Source organism: Chondrus crispus, genomic scaffold, assembly GCF_000350225.1.
Source record: "Chondrus crispus Stackhouse genomic scaffold, scaffold_275, whole genome shotgun sequence".
NCBI classification, from domain to species: Eukaryota; Rhodophyta; class Florideophyceae; order Gigartinales; family Gigartinaceae; genus Chondrus; species Chondrus crispus.
Window position 1 is genome coordinate 38,661 of NW_005179163.1, and position 18,050 is coordinate 56,710.

Genomic DNA, 18,050 nt, shown 5'->3' on the forward strand with positions numbered 1-18,050 from the left:
AATCTCACCCATGTTAGATTCCAAACCGCTTGCTGCGTAAAGGAACCAGTCATGACGACGACCCTCGGCAGGGCCATACGCGTGCAGTATCATCCCATCGGGCGTGTTGACTGCCTGATACTTTAATGAATGCTTCCTTTTGTGCCCGTTGTATACTACGAGCTGCCGCATGTAGCCCTTAGGTCGGGCTACGCCAACCACTGTACCGTCAATAAACCCTACACAATTCTGCATTGCTGCTCCTTTATCACTGATGGCTTGGCTAAAGTCTTGAGCTCTTTTGTCCATGTACTGCTGTGGAACAGGCCCCATCAACAAATGCCCTTGCCCCTGCACAAATGTTTCCATCCCTTCCCAGAATATTTCCGACATCTGGGAGGGATGTTTTCCGAATAAATATGCCAGATCTTCCCAACGGTCGGGCACGGCCATGCGTCTGAGGATTATGCATGTGGCAAGCACCGGATTGACACCATACCTGTTACGAGTAGTGTGATGTTGAGATGAAGGCCACCCTACAATGGGTACTATCTTTTTGATGTCTTCAACCCGAAAGCGGAAGTCCTGTAAGGCTTCGCGGTCTCCAAAACGATTGAAGTTGAACCAAAATTTAGTAGTAGAGATACGGTTTGACCTGTCTAACAAAAATTGAACCTGACGTTGTGCTGCAACGTATCGCCATGCGACACAGACAAAAGCGGGCTTTGATGTAAATGCGGAACGTGAGCGGGTGTGTGTGACATGTCGCTTAGCAATAACCGCCAGTGCAGCACGAAAGAGCGACGCTCTTTCTCTGCATTTGGTGAGAGAGTAGTCTTTTTGCCTCATAGTTTTGAAAGGGGTTGACTGTACTACTCCCATGCTGATCTGCGGCGTTTGTTACCACAATACATCATGAGCGAAATAGTGGACAGGTTTTTGGTACACGTGTGCATAATATTTGAAAGGATTTTCACAGAATTGTCGTGTAGCGTAAGCTCCCAAATTATATCATCAGAAATGCCGCTAAACGTGCGAGGGCTTCTGCAGCGTAGGGGAGACAAACACGGTATGCACGTCATTTATTTTTTTACTTTGTATGGACATACTGTACCCTTGGTACTGTGTGTACTCCGGAACTGACTGACCCCTCCATCCGCGCCAAGGATGGCATAGGACCACACACGGTTACTTTCCCCCACACCGGAAATCAATGCTAGATGGGGAGTAAAGTACCCACTACATTTCTAGAACGCGGACAAGGCGATTGTATGAGATAACAAGCCCTATCTTATGGAGACAAATTGAATATTGAAATCATAGTTTAATAGCCAGTCATATAATGGTGAAATTGGATCAAGTAAACGTGACTAAAATCGAGATGTCGAATGACATCTCCATTTGAAATAGCAAAGCAGTGGGGTCCCGAGTATCACTCTACTATTGTCTATAGGACTGCTAGTCCCCATATGAGGACAAAAGTTGTTTTATTTTTTCTGGACAACGCAAGGTGCGATTTCACTTTTTTTTTTTTTTTTTTTGCAAGCAGAAGGCCATCACAGGTAAAGCAATTGTTTGTCAATTCTAGCGAAAACCAACGCATTTGTGCACATCAAGGTGTTCAAGAGAAAAAATCGATTTACAGTAAACATTTTTCTTTAAGCAGCATAGAAAATGGTCTTGAGGGCTTTCTATTCAGTTCTCACTTCAGAAAATGATAACGCTTGGTCTAGACTAGTTAGCTGGTGTCTATCCCATCAAGCGTTATCATAACATACAAATCTGCGAATTTTATTTCTTTTTCAACTTGATGTCCACGCTTTCTATTTTTCTTTGGTAGGTTGACTCGTTTTATATTTTTCTGAGTGAGAACCGAATAGAAAGCACTCAAGGACATGTTTCTATGAAACTGGTATAAAATTAAAATTAGCTTAAAGAAAACTGTGCATCAATGAGTTGTTTTTCGCTAGAATTGACAAACAATTGCTTTACCTGTAGATGGCCTTCTGGCTACAAAAAAACAGAAGTGAAATCAAAACTTGCGTTGTCTAGCAAAAAATAAATAACCTTTGTTCTCATATGAGGACTAACGGTCCGATGGACACTATAGACGACAAGCGATTTCCCTCATGAAAGGTCAGGCATGGCCTCATATGAGGCCAGTTGTTTTTGCAAAAATGTATATATTAAATCGAACTTTGTAAACTCAGTTTGGACGCCATTTCTTTAACGTACATGCCCTCGACAATGACATCTTGCAAATCATTGGAATAGCAGTTATGAATACATTGAAAGAATAAGAATCCGATAAAGCTCCAATGCCCGGTTGACATTTTAGATAGGCGTTTGCGTTTCCAAGATATCAACACATAACGTTTTGGGGTTGGTCAAATGGCTTCTTTTTTAGGCATTCTTAAAATGGGTGGAAAAGACGTGCAGATCTGACCAAACTCCATCCTTCCGCAACACAGAATTCAACTGCAGTGGCGAGAGTGTCTTTTTCCTTCTTGTTGAGCATGCACAAGTCGAGAAAAAGAAGTTGAAAAGGAGCTTCATATGAGGTCGCTTGTCGTCTAGACACTAGGCTCGTGGCATTCATACATTCCCGCTGTACATTTGGATCACCGCTTGGAGTATGAGGCTCTGACGTCAAATCATTGGAGAGTGCATGTATTTCGATGGGGGAAGACAGGACTAAATAGTTACTCGCACAAACTGCTGTGAAAGACAGAGACAGAGAAACCCCCCAATTCTCTTGTTCTTTCTTCCAACTAGAATAATCCGATTCTTGCACTCTGCCTATCTCCAAGGCTGGTGTTGGCATTTGAATTCACACACCGAACGGGAATACCGTGTCGGTCGAGCGATTAGGTTGAAACTAGCACTGTGCACCAAATGTCCATTTCTCTTGCTAATTCCATTGTTTTTATACTGCGTTAACAACTACAGAGCTTCTTTCATAGTTCCTGTCGTTGATTTCCCGGAGATGATCTATTACCGGAAGAGCAAAACGACTTCACATTTCCATAATAAAACAGAGACACGAATTTAAATCCCCTATGATCTAAAGACTTGGCCTCAACTCAAGTGAGATGCGGGGGATAGATAGAAAGGCTGCTATTCTCTTTGATTAGGCTACTGACAAGATTGGCTCGGATATCGTTGACATGGCGATGGTCCGTGCAACGGATGCGCCGAGTTCAGGTGGACTGCGTGTTAAAATTAAAATCCGTTATGCGGCACGTCAGCAGAGGATAAAAGCGAAAGGCATTCGGCAGAGGTTGACACAAAAAAGTGCTTCAAGATCGACAAGACACAAAATTATGATCAGGAGAATTTTGTATGATCTACCACTATTTCTGTATAATCGCGCTGATCTATGACGGTTCCCGCTTCGCATTGTATTAATGGGCGATAGCGCACAGTGCTTAATATCTACTTCTATTGCTCACTACACGCGCTCCTTACTCTTGGAATTCTATTCAAACATTGTAAGAGCAGGAGATGGAAACAACCTGAAAAGTCGGGCGTAGGCAGTTTCCTGCTGAACAAATTGCGCGAAGTCTGGAACCGCAGTTTTGTGAACGTACAGAGTAATTTGCCACAATGGCAAAACGAAAAGCTGTTCGCAGCTTTGCCATGTGCTGGTGAACACCACCTCGGATTCATGTCTGCTGGTACGAGTTGGCATGTAGAGTTGTTTTCTGAATGAGCTGAAATGAGATTCAAAATCAATGTTTTCGTTCTCGTGAAGCTGAAGCTGATGGATCCTCATGCGTCAGCTTCAAAATGCATGGACCGCCCTTACGAACGGCACAGCGCATTAGTCCTCGTTGAGGTCGAAAAGTATGACAAAATAAGTGGAATTGTGGGTGTGGCATTTGCAATTGTCTGCTGCTGACAACTTCGAGGCTCATTTCCATGCTATGAGCTCGCAATTTGGTAAGAGGCGTGGGGTGCACTGCAACAAGGGCATAGGGGCAACCGGAGCAACAAGGGGATCCATGTGTTTGGCATTCGTGGTATCGGAAAGCGTGAGACACTGTTCTGCTGCAGTGTAGAAGATGTTACGGACTGAGGGTCCCTACCCCTCTCACGCATGCTCCTCGCGTGACCCGAGCTCTTCCAGCAACGGGTATTTTCATTCATGTGTTCATCTTTTTATAACGTTCGCATTTCGGCATTGCCATTCATGTGCATCTCATGCAGATGTGCCCCCTTTCGCCTTTTTTTGCTTCTTGCAATTTGCCGGCTGCCCTAGAGTATGATGCTACTTCAAATGTGGCTTCAATTGGAATTTTCGAATGGCGTCTCTCTTTCATGTGGCACATCTGCGTGTTGCCGAGAATCATTCCTCCATTGATGTCACTCAATTGCCCCCAGTTCTCAATCGGCTTTCTCACATTGAGCACGTCAACAAAAAAAAATAGGAACAAGAAAACATGCAAAGCAACAGTACTTACGCAGCAGGCTTGACAGCGGTGACGGAAACGAGGCGATTATCAATCACCGCTCTTGCTGGGTTCTTAAACCACTCGACAGCAAACGGCACATCCTTGGCCTTCTGAAAGGTGACGTGAATGCTGCCGTCTTCTTTCTTGACCGGCTCCCTTCGCAACACGGCCAGGTTGGAAAAGTAGTCTATCAGTTTGTCCATACTGGCCTCCTTGGGGAAGCCCGACACGGCGATGGAGCACAGCTCCTCGTCAGGGTCGACGTCATCTTCACGCACAAGCGCCATGGGGACGGTCTCCTCCTCTGGGGCGTCGAACAGCTTGTCGATATTGGAGGCTTGAAACTCGACACCCTCCTGACGGTTGTCTATCATGGGCTCCTTGAAGTTTCTCTCTTCCAGCTCGGCGAGATGCTCGTCCCAGTCGACGATGTACTGCGGGGGCTTCTCTCTCTCCCCACCACGGGCACCGCCTCGTCCGCGTCCGCGCCCGCGTCCCCTCCCGCCACGACCACGGCCACGGCCTCGGCCGCCGTCATAGCCGCCACGTCCACCGTAGTCACCGCGGGCACCATTATAGCCTCCACGACCGCTGTTATAGCCTCCACGGCCACTGTTATAGCCTCCACGGGCGCCGTCATATCCGCCATAGCCATCGTCATACCCTCTTTGGCCACCGTCATATCCTCCACGGCCATTGTCATAGCCTCTATGGCCACGATCGTATCCCCCACGGCCATTTTCATAGCCTCTACGGCCACCATCGTATCCCCCCCGGCTGTCGTATCCGGCACGGTCGTAACTGGAACCTCCTCCATACGCACCTCTACTCGCAGAAGCACCATACCAGGCGGAACCAGCATCCCCATAAGCAGCATCATCCCGACGATCATGAGCACCTGGTCGCCTATATCCCCCTCGATCGTACCCGCCCCTTCCGTAATCATCCCTCCCTCCTCCTCTACTATACGCGCCAGCAGACCCGCGGTCGTACCCATCGCGCGAATACTCCGCGCCCGCCTGTCCATAGGCGGCATACCCCGCGCTCCTGCGATCATACTGGGCGTAGGCATCCCTCTTACCATAATAGTCCGACGATGACTGCTGATACCTGTCGTCCCTTCTGTCAGCGTAGTGGTCCTGCGACTGTCTATAGCGGTGCGAATACTCTCCGTCGGCGTGAGCGTCCTCGTAGCGGGAGCGCTTGGGCTCGCGCGCGTAGTCGTCGTACCCTGGCGCGCGCTTGTGGCTTGCGTACGGGTCGGAAGGGGCGTACGGGTCGGCGGGGTGCTCGCGCGAGGGCACGTAGCCGTCGGCCGCGGGGCGCGACGCGCGGGCATAGGGGTCGTAGGCAGGCGCGGGCGCGGGCGTGTCGTACGGATCCCGCCTGTGCCCGCCCGCCGGCGCGCCGGGTTCGTACGGGTCGCGCTTGTAGCCGGACATAGTTGCTGGCGGTGGGGATGGGCGACGGTAAGATGGGGGGCGGGGCGGGGGAGGGGCAAGGCCTGGCGTGGGAGAAACTCCGGGAGACGCTTTGTAGGGAATCAGCTCGGCTCGGGTGCGTGGAAGGGAGGTCATGGAGTGGAGTGCGACCCTTGAGATTGGGCGGGTACAGTATCAGTGGTCTGAGGGGGCGAACCCGGAGGGGGCGCAGGTGTTTGTGGGGAGGAGCTAGAGATGCATGCATGCATCACTGGATTCAGTTCCCGGGCGGCCAATTGTGCACGCACACGTGCCATTTCTGTGAAGCCGTTGACTGTACAATATTGTAGTGTAAAAAGCGTGAAATGTAGCGTACAGTATGTCTCTCTACTTACAGCATCGGTGTATGCCGTTTGTTTAACTTAATTGTGGGTTTACGCAATCAGCTTTTCAGAAAAGGATTTCACAATTTTTTAGATTTCCAATTCCAGAAAAGTGCTTTCCTGAAAAGCAAATTTTATGTAAAAGATGTGCATTACGCAAAACGACTATCCGTTACAGTTGTGAGTGGGCGACTCCGAAAAACATAAATTGTGTACACACAAATTTCCTTGTGTATGTGTGTCGTATTTTGTGCCTTGGCACGGAAATGCATGTGAACAAAAATTTGTGTAAGACACATTTAATGCCAATTCACCCTCAGTGAGGTGTCAGCACGCCGGCGGACGGATTGCGGTACCCCCTTCACGCCCTATCCTATGATACTGACGAAGGAGCCGCCGGCTTGGGGACAAATATCGGGTGCCGGCTCCTCGTCGGAGTCGGCAACATGAGCCATGTAGACGTTGGGCTGCGGGGTTGGACAGCGGCTGATACGACGGAGGGAAAGTGTGGAGGGAGGCCAGATCGAAATAGGAATGAGGTTGCCGAGGGGTGGGATGGGTTGATCGGACAGATCGCAGAGAAATATTTGAGCACATGGTATGATATAGGGTGGTATAGGTGGGTGCGGATGTGCGTTTGTGTCTGTGCACAAACAATTACATCGGGAGGGGAACGAAGAGCAAATCGGCGGTTTGTGTATGCACAAACACCTCCGACTCAATCAAAATCGGCAGATTTGCGCATACACAAAATGTGTTTTTATGTTTTTCGGAGTCGCCCAGTATTAGCATAAAAGGCTCAAAAGTCGTAATGACAAGTAGAATAGGTACTGCACAAAAACATGAGTCTAGGACGTCAGAGAGACCACTCCTACGCGCCGACGGCAATCAGGAAGCAGACATGGGAAGTTGCTGCCTATGTGTTAATGCGGGGGCGTCAGGCTAGCCGTAACAACAGCGTTTCACTTTCAAATGTCCTATTACAAGCATTGGAAGAGTATCAGAGTCATTCAGTAGAGGGTCAACGATTCATTTTACGAGCTAACCGTATCTCTTTGTCAAATTTCTCTTTCAAGCTCAACTCCTTAACCGAACTGGATTGTCTGCGTCTATTTAGATTTAGAAAAGAACATCTAATTCAAATGGTTGAAGCAATAGCGTGGTCTCCTTTTAAAGGTACTACTACACGCAACAGGTACTCGTGCAATCCGATGTTGGTGACGTGTATAATCTTGAGACGAATGAGCACTCCCGCTCGCTGGAGTGACATGGAAATTATGTTCGGTAGGCATGCACCACAGCTATCGGAGATATTTTGGGAAGGTCTGGAAAGGTTCTTGAGTACAAGAAAAGAGCTACTTACAGGGCCAATACAAGAGTCTTTCATACATCGAAATGCATGCAGATTTGCGGCAGCCATACATAGAAAAAGTGATGCGTTCGACAACTGCATATGATTCATAGACGGCACCGTCATTGCCGTTGCGCGTCCCGGTGATGCAAAGGCACAAAACGTGGCATATAATGGTCACAAGAGGAAACACGCGTTGAAGTACCAGGCTATAACGACCCCTGACGGCCTGATACTGCATGTATATGGTCCAACAGAGGGACGCAGGCATGATTGGACGCTTTATGTAAGGAGTGGAATTGACGAGATGTTGGATGAGATGTTGTTTGTCAATGGTATACAGTACTGCCTGTATGGAGATTCTGGCTACAACATACGTTCATTCATGGAGGTACCGTTCCAGGGGTCCAATCTGACAAACTATCAGAAGGCCCTCAACATGGCAATGTCAAAAGTGCGAGTGACCGTTGAGTGGATTTTCAAGCAGGTGAAGCTTTATTGGACTACCGTAGACTTCAAGCGCAAGATTCGTATAGCGGAATCACCGGTAGGAGCAATTTATTTGGCATCTATGCTTCTAACCAACATGAGGAACTGTGTTTACCCGAACACAATTTCGCAGTACTTCGACTGTGCACCGCCTCCTCTCAGCTGATACCTCCACAAAAACGACTCCCTCCCTGCCCGGGGCCCGTAGGGCGAAGGGACCAGAAGCCCAAGGGCCCCCGACAGGGCCTCCAGCGACATTTAAAGCTTGAAAAGGCCTGAGAATGGCCGACAGACTCCCGTAATCAGTAAAACAACCTTTATTCGGCTACTGCAAACCTACTTCTTTCCGGTGAATGCCTCAATCATGAGGCCGAATTTTTCCATCTCGAGTTTGTCGTGCGCATTGCGGTCCTCGCGCCTCTGCTCGCGCTCTTCTGCCCGCTCCATCCGCTCCATTTGCATGCGCTCGCGATCTAGCGCAAGGCGTTCACGCTCAGCGTCAATGAAAGCCATGTCAGCCTCCTTCAGAGACTAGCCAAGGCTGAGGAGACCCACACCTCCATGTAAATCGATCTTTCTGCGTTTTACCCTCCCCTTTCCCGTCACACAAAGAACCTCCTCACCATCCGCATTTTCATCTCCACTTCCGGTTGTACCCTTCCTTGCCAAGGCCTTAGCAACCAAGGCCCGCCCAATCTGCTCCTTGCGCTCTTCTTTTTTCCTCCTGCGCCACTTTGGTGCACTCCTTCGCGTTCTTGATGTCCTTCTGCGCTTCAAGCATCCCACCTAGAATCTCATCCAGCTCACCCACCTCACCGCCAATCCCTGACATGCGCCGCTCGGAGTTGTCCTTGCGCTCAAACGCATCCATAAGCTTCTTGAACCGGTCTTGCAGGCGCTTGCACGTGACCTTAGCTGATAAGTTAGGGTTGAGATTCGCTCGCTCGGCGGCCTGTGCAAAGCTACTCTGAACCTCACCATACTTTGCGACGTGTGCATTGATAGCACTCACCTCCCTGACGATTATAAGATCATCTTCAGGCGTGAAAGTGGGGCGACGTCCAGGTTTGGCCTTCCTGTTGCTTCCCGTCGCACTGTCATCACTGGAATTGCCAACAGGGGGAGTGGATGGAGAGCGCGGAGAGGGGATACACAAGGGAGAAGGAGACGCTTTCTTGGAGGAAGGGGAAGGGGAATTGACTTGCGCCATGGTGCGGAGAGAGAGGACGTTTTGGTTTGGGTAGGGGATGTTGTGCAGTGTTTGTCCCGTTCGGTGTCCGGGTTGACACTTTATGCCTCGAAACCTCAACTCCCGCCATTTCATCTCCACGTGTATACGTTGTGCTTGTTCTGAGCTGCAGAAACGATTTCACTATTTGGTCACATGTGAGCAATAATAATCACATGCCAGGACAGAATTTCCGCAACGTGGCACAGCTGTGTAATTCTATTTCTGAAAAGCGCAATTTCAATTCGCGAAAACTGGGTGCGTAAACTCTCTAATGTGTACCTTATCATATACCTTACATCTTTATTTACAACAGAGCTAAGACCTTAGGATATGCCCCTACGCGATATACCCTGGGAGAAAGATAAAGATACTTGTAGTAGTGCCACTACAAGTATCTTTATCTTCCACACGTGCACTTCCAAAGCCGCCAGCAGCTTTGAAAGTGCACGTGTGGCAGGCCTGCATTCGCGAGAACCCGGCATTCGCCGACATCGTCCCACTGACAGTCGTTCTTCAGCGAACACATTGCTGGTGCTGTAAGTCGCACTCTGCCCGCCATTAGTGCGGTCTGCCGTAAATTATACACCCGTCGAGCCATTTGCGTCTTCTCGGACATTGTACTGCGCCCCGCACTATTTACAACACCCGAGTGCGCATGCTCATTCCTCCGTCACGTCTCTCAAACACCGTCTTCGTCAACGCCGCTCCAACACCCTTTCCCATCTCCACGCCGCACGCGCCGCCCGCATCTTGCGCGAAACGCCCGCTTGCGCACACGTGCGCCGCAGCAGCCCGCGCCTGCGCAAATGGTGAGCCCGTCGCACCGCGCCTGCCGCCTGCGCACCTTTCCGCTGTCGACGCCATGCTAACCCGCCCCTGCTTGCATCCGCGCGCGCGCCCAGATCCACTGGCTGCTCCTGATCAGCCGGCAAGGCAAGGTCCGCCTATCAAAATGGTTTGAGCCGTACAAAGAGGCGGAGCGCGCCGAGATCAAGCGCGACGTCGTGTCCATGGTGCTGCCGCGGACGTCGAAGATGTGCAACGTCGTCGACCGCGCCGACGAGAAAGTCGTCTACAAGCGCTACGCTAGCCTCTACTTCGTCGCGTGCACCGACCGCGATGATAACGAGCTGCTCACCATGGAGCTGCTGCACATGTTTGTCGAGGTCCTCGACTCGTACTTTGGCAACGTGTGCGAGCTGGATTTGATCTTCAACTTTACCCGTTCGTACTGGGTCCTCGACGAGATCTTCATCTCCGGCGAGCTGCAGGAGTGTAGCAAGGCCGCCATTTTGGCCGCAGCGCAAGCGAGCGACGCCGCGGCAGAGCCCGTTCCGGAATTTGGACCACGCTCCATGCAACCGCCGCAATCCAAGTCTTCGGCGAGGAGGAGATAGTGAATAGATTAAACAAAATGTTCCATAAGCCGTTTGCAAAATTCTCCCTTGGTTTTACCCCGTGATGAGCATCAATCACTCTATCTTCGCTGTCAAGCTTTGAACCACACATCGGATGAGTTTACATTGCATCCGTCGTGCTCTTCCGGCAGGGATACAAGCAAGCCCGCATGCCCTTATCCATCAGTCCTCTCACCATGGATCGATACCACACCTCACCAGATCACTCACCTCACACAGACCCATAGCGGCTTCTTTAGGTCGCAAAACAAGACATCGACGCATCCAGGATGGGGACGGTGTCTGCGCCGCCTATTGCGTGAGCGCGCCCGTATCCCTAACTGCAGTGAGCAACCACTTCAAGTCGCGAAACTTTTCGATCCACCTCGAAAAGGAAAACCTCCTCTTCAAGAGCACTGGCTTCAACCTCTATTCCGGCGACGTCGCGCATCTCCCCCTCCAGTCCGTGGGCACCAGCGCCTACCATGGCCATGCATTCTTCTTCAGCTCGGGCGCAGCTGTGTTCTGGGGACTCCCCATCAGTGTCAGGAGGCAGCTTCTCGACTCCCTGGCCAACTTTCAGGACCGATCCACACCGCCTATCCTCCACTCCTTACGCACCAAACACACGCTGCCGCTCGCAATGGAACAGTTTGACCACGAATTCAACTACATCGTCGACGGGACGCGCAAAACGGCGACTTTCAAGAACGACGCCATCCAACTGTCCAGTTTCTCCGATGCCACGCAGCTGGTGGCCTTGTCGTACGGGCTGGCGCAATCGGTCAAGCTGCTGCTATTCGAGGAGGAGATCGACAACCTGGTCAAGCGGACGCGCACGCTGCCGGACGAGCTGGCGCGGGACGGGAAGATCCAGCTGTCGCAGCGGGACTTGAAACGGCTCATCGGCGAGCTGCTGGCGGCGCGCTACTCGGTCAATCTCGTGTCGGACATCATGGACACACCAGAATTTTTCTGGAAGCACGCAGAGTTGGAGGGCTTGCATGTCGAGTGTGCTAGGGAAGTGGAGCTCAGGCAGCGCGCGCGCATTTTGAATACGAGGACGCAGGTGATTAAGGATGCGCTGGATATTCTGAATAATGAGCTGTCGTCGTCGTCGTCGGACAGGGTGGAACGCGCCATCTTGTTCCTGATCGCCGTCGAGGTAGTGCTCGAACTGGGCAGGCTCGTACCGAGTGCGGTTCAAATGTTTAGATAGAGGTCTCGGTGAGGTGTTGTGGTGGCTCGTTTGCTGTTGGCGGGGTGGGGTGCGCACAAGCGATGGCTACTAGGCTTACCATTGGTCATGATGGGCAGTCGCAGGCGTTACAGGCTACGGCAACGGGTTAAGAGTGCGGCAGGGAAACAACCACGGGAGCTGCGCGAGAGCGAATCTCCATCGCCAATTGCTGAATTCGTGCATCAACTCATACTGTACAGTACTACAGATTTCAGGGATTTTTTTTTGCAGGCAATTTGCTTCCGCCTGCAGTAGGGGATATCACAAACATCTCCCAAGGCTATCCACGGCACAAGAGCGCATCATCTCCACGGCAAAGACTGTCGAGCACTGCCGATCTACCTTCGTGGCGGTGGTGCTGCGGTGTGAAATAACGAGCAAACCAAATACCCAGCCTGCACAACCAGCAGACGATGTCGTCACCAGCCTTCACACCGACGCTGTCGGCCTTCTTCGGCCAAGCGGCCGCCCCGCGCGGGGCCGTTTGCCGCACGCCGGCGAGCGCTCGGGTCTCCCCTCGCATGGTGAGCGCGCCCGTCAAGAAGCCTGCCACCAAAACGAAGCCTAAACCAACTGTGGAGCGACAGACGAAAATGCCGCCCATGTACCGGCTGTACATCTACAACGACCCGGTGAACACGCGCGAGCGTGTGGTGGACGTGCTAATCAAGACGTGCCAGGGGTTGACGTTTTCGCGTGCGTACTCGGCAATGCAGGAGGCACACGAGAACGGGCGCGGAATGGTGCTGGTGGTGTGCCAGGAGATTGCGGAGCACTACTGCGCGACGATTAATGGCGGTAAGTTAAGTTTTATTGGCGCAGCCTTGGGTTACGGGGAGCGAACGGATGACTGACAATAGAGGGTGTACTGTGTTGTGGGTGACTTGTAGAGGGAGTTTTGAGCACGATTGAGCCGGATAGTTAGGCGGTGTTGCCCACCTGTTGGTTTAACAGTTTGTATATTTTGGGCGAGCTTTAGAGCGTGGCAGGGCAGCGCTTGGGCGACGCACGTAGATCTGGCATTGCAGTAGAGCACGAGTAGGGCACGAACTGAGTCTTGACGCCGCAATCAATGAATGCTTATTGAGTGACATAGACGGCGGGCAAAACACAGCACGCGCACTCCTTCGGCGCTTTGCCGGACGGGACGCGACGAAAATTGAACAGTGAAGCAGTTACGATAGCGTGCGGCTTGGGTCGACGCCGCGCCTCTTGATCATGGGGTAGGCGGTCAAAAAGAGACACAGCGATGCGGACGCGAACAGCACGAGGTCAACAAAGACGGTGAACCAAAACGCGACATCGACGCTACACATGCAGGTATTACCGCTCTCCCGCACGCCCTGCGGCACGAGCGTAACGCAGTCGTTCCTGTCACACTCTCCCTGCGTCTTCACAATGGAGGTGACATCGAGACACACAGCCACGAGCGCGGCGACAGCGACGGCTGCCAGGGCGACGACGAAGACCCTGCGCGCGGTGCGCGGCGGGAAGACGGCGGCGAGCAGGGCGAACGAGAATGCGCAGAGGACACCGAGCAGGGCGGCGACGATGCGGACGGCGGAGTTGGGCGTGGGCCAGCCCGCGGCGAGCGCGTACGCGAAGATGGGGCGCGTCGCGTGCTCGGAGGCCTCCCGGATCAGGTCCGGGACCGCGGAGACCGGGCGGAAGAAGGCGCGGCGCGCGGGCACCGACGGGCCGATCACCGCGATAGACCAGCACGTCCACGTGAGCAGCAGCGTCGCGCAGGTCTGGGGGCGGTCAGCGAGGGAGAGGGCGGAGCGGCAAGGGAGGGAAGCGCGGGGGGCGCCAGGTGTCACGTACCGCCAGTAGGAAGAAGGTCGCGCCGAAGAAGAAGTACGACTTGGACATGGTTGAGCGGCTTGGCGCGGCGGGAGGGCGGGGCGGGAGGGAGGAGGGGGAAGGGGAATAGGAGGGCGGGGGAGTGCAATGGCTGTGGGGTGGGTCGCGATGGACAGAGCGGGTGGGGTGCTGAAGACAGCGGGCCCCCGCAGTCATCCAAGGTCGTTGGCTGGAGTTTACGTGTACAGTTGGTCACGTGTACAGCCCTACCGGCGTCCAGCAATGCTTTGCCACGGACGTGCACAGCGCGTCTGGATGCTGTCCGATCATGTAAAGCGGGAAAGGCTTACAGTCACTGAGTTTCGTGTGAGCAGTCCGATCATGTAAAGCGAAAAAGGCTTACAGTCACTGAGTTTCGTGTGAGCAGTCCGATCATGTGCAGTGAACCCCTCCCGATATGGATACGCTCGGTGGACGTAATCCTTATCCATTTGCGGAGGATATTCCCTGCACATCCACATCCGGAGACCGTATCTCTCAGAATTTCTGTGCTGTACTTTTAAAAAATGTATGGGAGATTTTGCGTTTAGTGGGGCGATCGTGTCTTGTTTGGTGGCAAAAAGGGGGTGAAATGGCTTTTGTTGTAGTGAACAGGGTCCGAATCGTGCGAATTTGTTGCACAGGGGGGGCGAAGGGAAGAATAGCAGTAGTATGTTAGACCCGACCACTGAAATGTCGCCTTTGGTCGCCCGTCCCAAACAACACAATTGGCCTGCTTCGCCCGTGTAGTAATCCAAAATGACAAGTACTCGAGGGTTTCAGGGCTATTAAACCCCACATTTCTAGAACACGGATATTGTAAGGACAATTAATCCACGATATGATCGCCACGCCGGTATCGCCGCCTTATCCCTGTGCGGTCCTCTCCATTCTGTATCTGCTACTCCACTTCTCCAGGCGCTTCGTCACCCGCACCCTCACCCTCCCCAGCACTTCTCCCAAGCCGCGCCTTCCCACCACCGGTAACCACGAGTGTATCCACACGTGCAGCGGCACGTCCTCGTCCTTCCATTGTTCTGCACTCCTAACCAACCAGCGCGCCGCCGCCGAAAATTGCCACCGCCGCCAAGTGGTACACCTTTGCGCGCCGACGCGCGCCCCCGCGGGCCGCCGCCTTCCCCGCGCCACACCCACGCCACGCACGCCGCCGCCACCGCCGCCCACGCGCACACCAGCGCCACGCGCTCGCTCCGCGCGCACACGTGCCGGGCCACCAGCAGCACCGGCTCCTCGCGCACGAACATCCACGCCGCCGCGTAGCTCGGCGCCGCCACGCGCATCCCCACGACCTGCCAAAAGGCCCCCCCTTGCCCCGCCTTGCCGCCGCCAGTCCCCGCCGCCACGCCGCCCAGCAGCCGTGCTGCGGCCGCCACCAGCGCGGCCACGCCCACGCCATAAACGCCGCCGCCGCCGCCGCCGAACAATTCGCGCGCGGCCATGCCGCCGACGCCGCACACCGCCGTCGCCACCAGCGCGCCCTCGCCACCCGTGACGCACCTCCCTCCGCGCTCGACGACGGCCGTCTGCACGGCCGGGATAGCGGCAGCCGCGGCGACTGCTCTCTGAAACAGCTGTATGGGGATACCGCAGAGTAGCCGCTCTTTTAGTATCGCCTTAGTATCCGATTTCGCCTGTCATGTAGTACAATATATTGCACTGTCCACTTTTTTCAGATTCTGTCGCCCCTCCCGAACAACTAACTTCTTTGCGGTCACCCCCCCCTGTTGAGTACATCGCCCATACGATCCCTACAAATAATTCTCTATTGGATGTAAACCTCTGCAAATTTTACAGCGTCACCCCTTCATCACCACAACAAAAGCCATTTCACCCCCTCTTTGCCACCAAACAAGACACGATCGCCCCACTAAACGCAACATCATCTCAAAATGTATTTATCGTCGTCTGGACTGTGCAATTCCCCTTCTTGGTACGCAAACTGCGCTGCTGACGATTGATCACAACTCGAATTTCTGGAGAAATGTCGTCGCAATCCTCCAACAAAGACTTAACAATTGCTAATGCTTTCAATTGCTCGTTAATTGTGAACGATTCGCAGGTCTCACTGTCGTTTCTTTCCGCTCGATCCCTATCTTGATCCTCGCCATCCCTCATTTCCATAATCGTACTTGACACCACGTCCTCAACTGATACCATTGCCGTTACCTCATCTTCCTCTGAGGGATTTAAGAAATTTTCAATAGAGATCCTCGCCCGAGAGCCCACCAACTGCCCCACCATTCCTTCAATCTCCTCTACTGTACTCTTTCGACAATCTGCGTCAGTTGTCGTGGCTTCAGGCGGTATCTTCTCGTCCAAAAGCCCCGTATGTATCCAACAATTAAAAATTACATCCTTTGACATACTCTTCCAAATGCGCCGAACTTGAACCATGGCTTGCAGTTGATTGACATTGTAGATATTCTTTGCACCAGCGTCTAAATTATCTAAAGCGCGTTCCATTTGCCACTTTCTGTATAAAACTTTCACACTTGCTATCACTCCGGCATCCATTGGCTGTATTTTAGATGTAGTGTTTGCCGGCAAAAACTCGACAACCACATTGCTGAGGGACGGAATTGTACCATACTTTCCATGTGCGCTACAGTTGTCCAACAGAAGAATAACTTTTCGACCAGGCGTACTTGCAATGTAGAAGTTAAACCGCATTAGCCATTCAAAAAAAAGCATGGCTGTCATCCAAGTCTTGCCGTTGTTATAGTAGTCGAACCCCAGTTGGTGCCCGTATTTCTTTTTAAACGAACGAGGCCTCTCTGCTTTCCCGATGACCATTAAAGGAAACCGCTCAGAACCATCAGCATTCGCGCACGCGAGATATGTTAATCGCGTTTTATCTTTTTTACGACCACTCAGAGCACCACTCAGAGCACGCTCGGCGATGGTGCGGTCAGGTGCCATTCGATAAAAAAGCCCGAATTCATCAGCGTTCCATATGTCTCCGAAGGCGTAGTTTTTCAGTTTTTTCTGAAGTGCGGGCAGATGCTGTTGTACTGCCTCCATGTCTGCGTCCCCTGATTCCCCAAAGGACTTGTATGACCTCAGATTCCAACGCTTTTTAAACTTTTGAAGCCACCCTTTGGAAAAATTGAGAGTAGTCTGCTGACCAGGAGGAAGGTTTTTGTTGAGCTGTGATTGAATGCGCTCCGCTTGCGTAGTTATATGATGACCTGTGATGTTTACCCTATTTGCAAATTGGGCAGAGACCCAAGTTGCGACTGCGCGTTCGAGATGTGGGCTGGTAACTGACGCGGAGCGCTTGAACTTTTTTGTAGAGATATCGGGACGAAATCCATACTTTCCGTTGATGATGCGGGACATGACAGCCTGAGCAGGAGGTTTGGAAAGGGAAAACTGTACTGAGGCCCACTTCGCAAGGGCGCTTTGTGACGTCTGCTCCTTGCTCTTTTTGCGCCGTTGGAACTCTGCACATATTTGTTGCTTTTGGGCGAGGTTAAGCTCAGAGCGCTTCATCGACGATTGTCGCTTGACGGGGGCAGATGGCTACGGTGCTGACAACACGCAATGTTTGCGATCAGAGGAGATTTATTAGGGGAGGACCAACAGGAGTATATGCTAGAAAGATGTTTTTGTCGAGAATGATGATAATTGCGAAGCCTCGCCCTGAGGGTCTCTCAGACGGGGATTGGAATTTATTGAGCAGATTGTGAACGGATTGATCAAGAATGAACGGTTGTGGGGTAATATGTGCCTTGGTCGCTCAAAAGTAACCATAAAATACGTTTTAAGTAGGAGGGGTCTGTATGATATGCTTATTTCACATTGAACCCGATATCCAATTGAGGAATATTCCACAGACATTGTTTTTTGGTAAAAATTTGTAAGCTACGGAGTACGTCGCTCGACTTTTTATCCGTTTACGGAGGATATCCATATGGAGAATGATCCTTATCGGGAGGGTTCACTGTAAATCGAAAAGGCTTACAGTCACTGAGTTTCGTGTGAGCAGGCAGGTGGTGTCAGCAGGCCCTGCGGTGCACGCGGGGCCCCCTGTAAAAGCCCTGGGCATGCCGTGCCACGTGTGCGGTGTCCTCCTTTTCTCCGGTAGCATCATCATGTCCCTTTTGGATGCCCCCAATCGCCATTCCTCTCACCCATTGTCCCTGCGCGCGTAGCCCTCTTGAAGAGAATCTCCCACCGCCCGCACAGCCCCGCCATGCCTCCGCCGCCCGCCGCCTTCCTTCTGCCCGCCCTTCTCGCGCG

General features: G+C 52.3%; 8 protein-coding genes; 5 read left to right on the forward strand and 3 right to left on the reverse strand.

Moving 5' to 3' along the window:
* Positions 1-3,223: 3,223 nt before the first annotated feature.
* Positions 3,224-3,379, reverse strand: CHC_T00005221001 (hypothetical protein). Its single transcript, XM_005716800.1, has one exon. The coding sequence runs from the start codon at positions 3,377-3,379 to the stop codon at positions 3,224-3,226; it is 156 nt and encodes a 51-aa protein (XP_005716857.1).
* A 744-nt stretch (positions 3,380-4,123) lies between these two features.
* On the reverse strand, positions 4,124-6,010 carry CHC_T00005222001 (hypothetical protein). XM_005716801.1 is given in 2 exon segments: positions 4,124-4,438; positions 4,439-6,010. The coding sequence occupies 1 exon segment, from the start codon at positions 6,008-6,010 to the stop codon at positions 4,439-4,441; it is 1,572 nt and encodes a 523-aa protein (XP_005716858.1). The 3' UTR covers positions 4,124-4,438.
* A 554-nt stretch (positions 6,011-6,564) lies between these two features.
* Positions 6,565-6,834, reverse strand: CHC_T00005223001 (hypothetical protein). Its single transcript, XM_005716802.1, has one exon. The coding sequence runs from the start codon at positions 6,832-6,834 to the stop codon at positions 6,565-6,567; it is 270 nt and encodes an 89-aa protein (XP_005716859.1).
* Positions 6,835-9,963: 3,129 nt separating this feature from the next.
* On the forward strand, positions 9,964-10,269 carry CHC_T00005224001 (hypothetical protein). The gene is made up of 2 exons (XM_005716803.1): positions 9,964-10,117; positions 10,211-10,269. The coding sequence occupies exons 1-2, from the start codon at positions 9,964-9,966 to the stop codon at positions 10,267-10,269; spliced, it is 213 nt and encodes a 70-aa protein (XP_005716860.1).
* Positions 10,270-10,318: 49 nt separating this feature from the next.
* Positions 10,319-10,728, forward strand: CHC_T00008415001 (AP-1 complex subunit sigma). XM_005716804.1 is given in 2 exon segments: positions 10,319-10,705; positions 10,706-10,728. 1 exon segment carries the CDS (start codon positions 10,319-10,321, stop codon positions 10,703-10,705), a length of 387 nt encoding a protein of 128 aa, XP_005716861.1. The 3' UTR covers positions 10,706-10,728.
* A 92-nt stretch (positions 10,729-10,820) lies between these two features.
* CHC_T00005225001 (hypothetical protein) lies at positions 10,821-11,924 on the forward strand. Its single transcript, XM_005716805.1, has one exon. It carries the CDS (start codon positions 10,821-10,823, stop codon positions 11,922-11,924), a length of 1,104 nt encoding a protein of 367 aa, XP_005716862.1.
* Positions 11,925-13,259: 1,335 nt separating this feature from the next.
* Positions 13,260-13,778, forward strand: CHC_T00005226001 (hypothetical protein). Its single transcript, XM_005716806.1, has one exon. It carries the CDS (start codon positions 13,260-13,262, stop codon positions 13,776-13,778), a length of 519 nt encoding a protein of 172 aa, XP_005716863.1.
* Positions 13,779-17,915: 4,137 nt separating this feature from the next.
* CHC_T00005227001 (hypothetical protein) overlaps positions 17,916-18,050 on the forward strand; it is a 1,545-nt gene continuing 1,410 nt past the window's right edge. The window contains exon 1 of the mRNA XM_005716807.1: positions 17,916-18,050. This exon is cut by the window's right edge and continues 1,410 nt beyond it. Within this exon, the coding sequence (XP_005716864.1) occupies positions 17,916-18,050 (135 nt within the window).

Coding starts and splice junctions, on each gene's coding strand:
- CHC_T00005221001 (XM_005716800.1), bottom strand. CDS start 3,379: ATGCGAAGCGGGAACCGTCATAGATCAGCGCGATTATACAGAAATAGT.
- CHC_T00005226001 (XM_005716806.1), top strand. CDS start 13,260: ATGCAGGTATTACCGCTCTCCCGCACGCCCTGCGGCACGAGCGTAACG.
- CHC_T00005223001 (XM_005716802.1), bottom strand. CDS start 6,834: ATGTGCTCAAATATTTCTCTGCGATCTGTCCGATCAACCCATCCCACC.
- CHC_T00005225001 (XM_005716805.1), top strand. CDS start 10,821: ATGAGTTTACATTGCATCCGTCGTGCTCTTCCGGCAGGGATACAAGCA.
- CHC_T00005222001 (XM_005716801.1), bottom strand. CDS start 6,010: ATGACCTCCCTTCCACGCACCCGAGCCGAGCTGATTCCCTACAAAGCG.
- CHC_T00005224001 (XM_005716803.1), top strand. CDS start 9,964: ATGCTCATTCCTCCGTCACGTCTCTCAAACACCGTCTTCGTCAACGCC. Junction 10,118..10,210: donor AGCCCGCGCCTGCGCAAATG/GTGAGCCCGTCG, acceptor GCGCGCGCCCAG/ATCCACTGGCTGCTCCTGAT.
- CHC_T00008415001 (XM_005716804.1), top strand. CDS start 10,319: ATGGTGCTGCCGCGGACGTCGAAGATGTGCAACGTCGTCGACCGCGCC.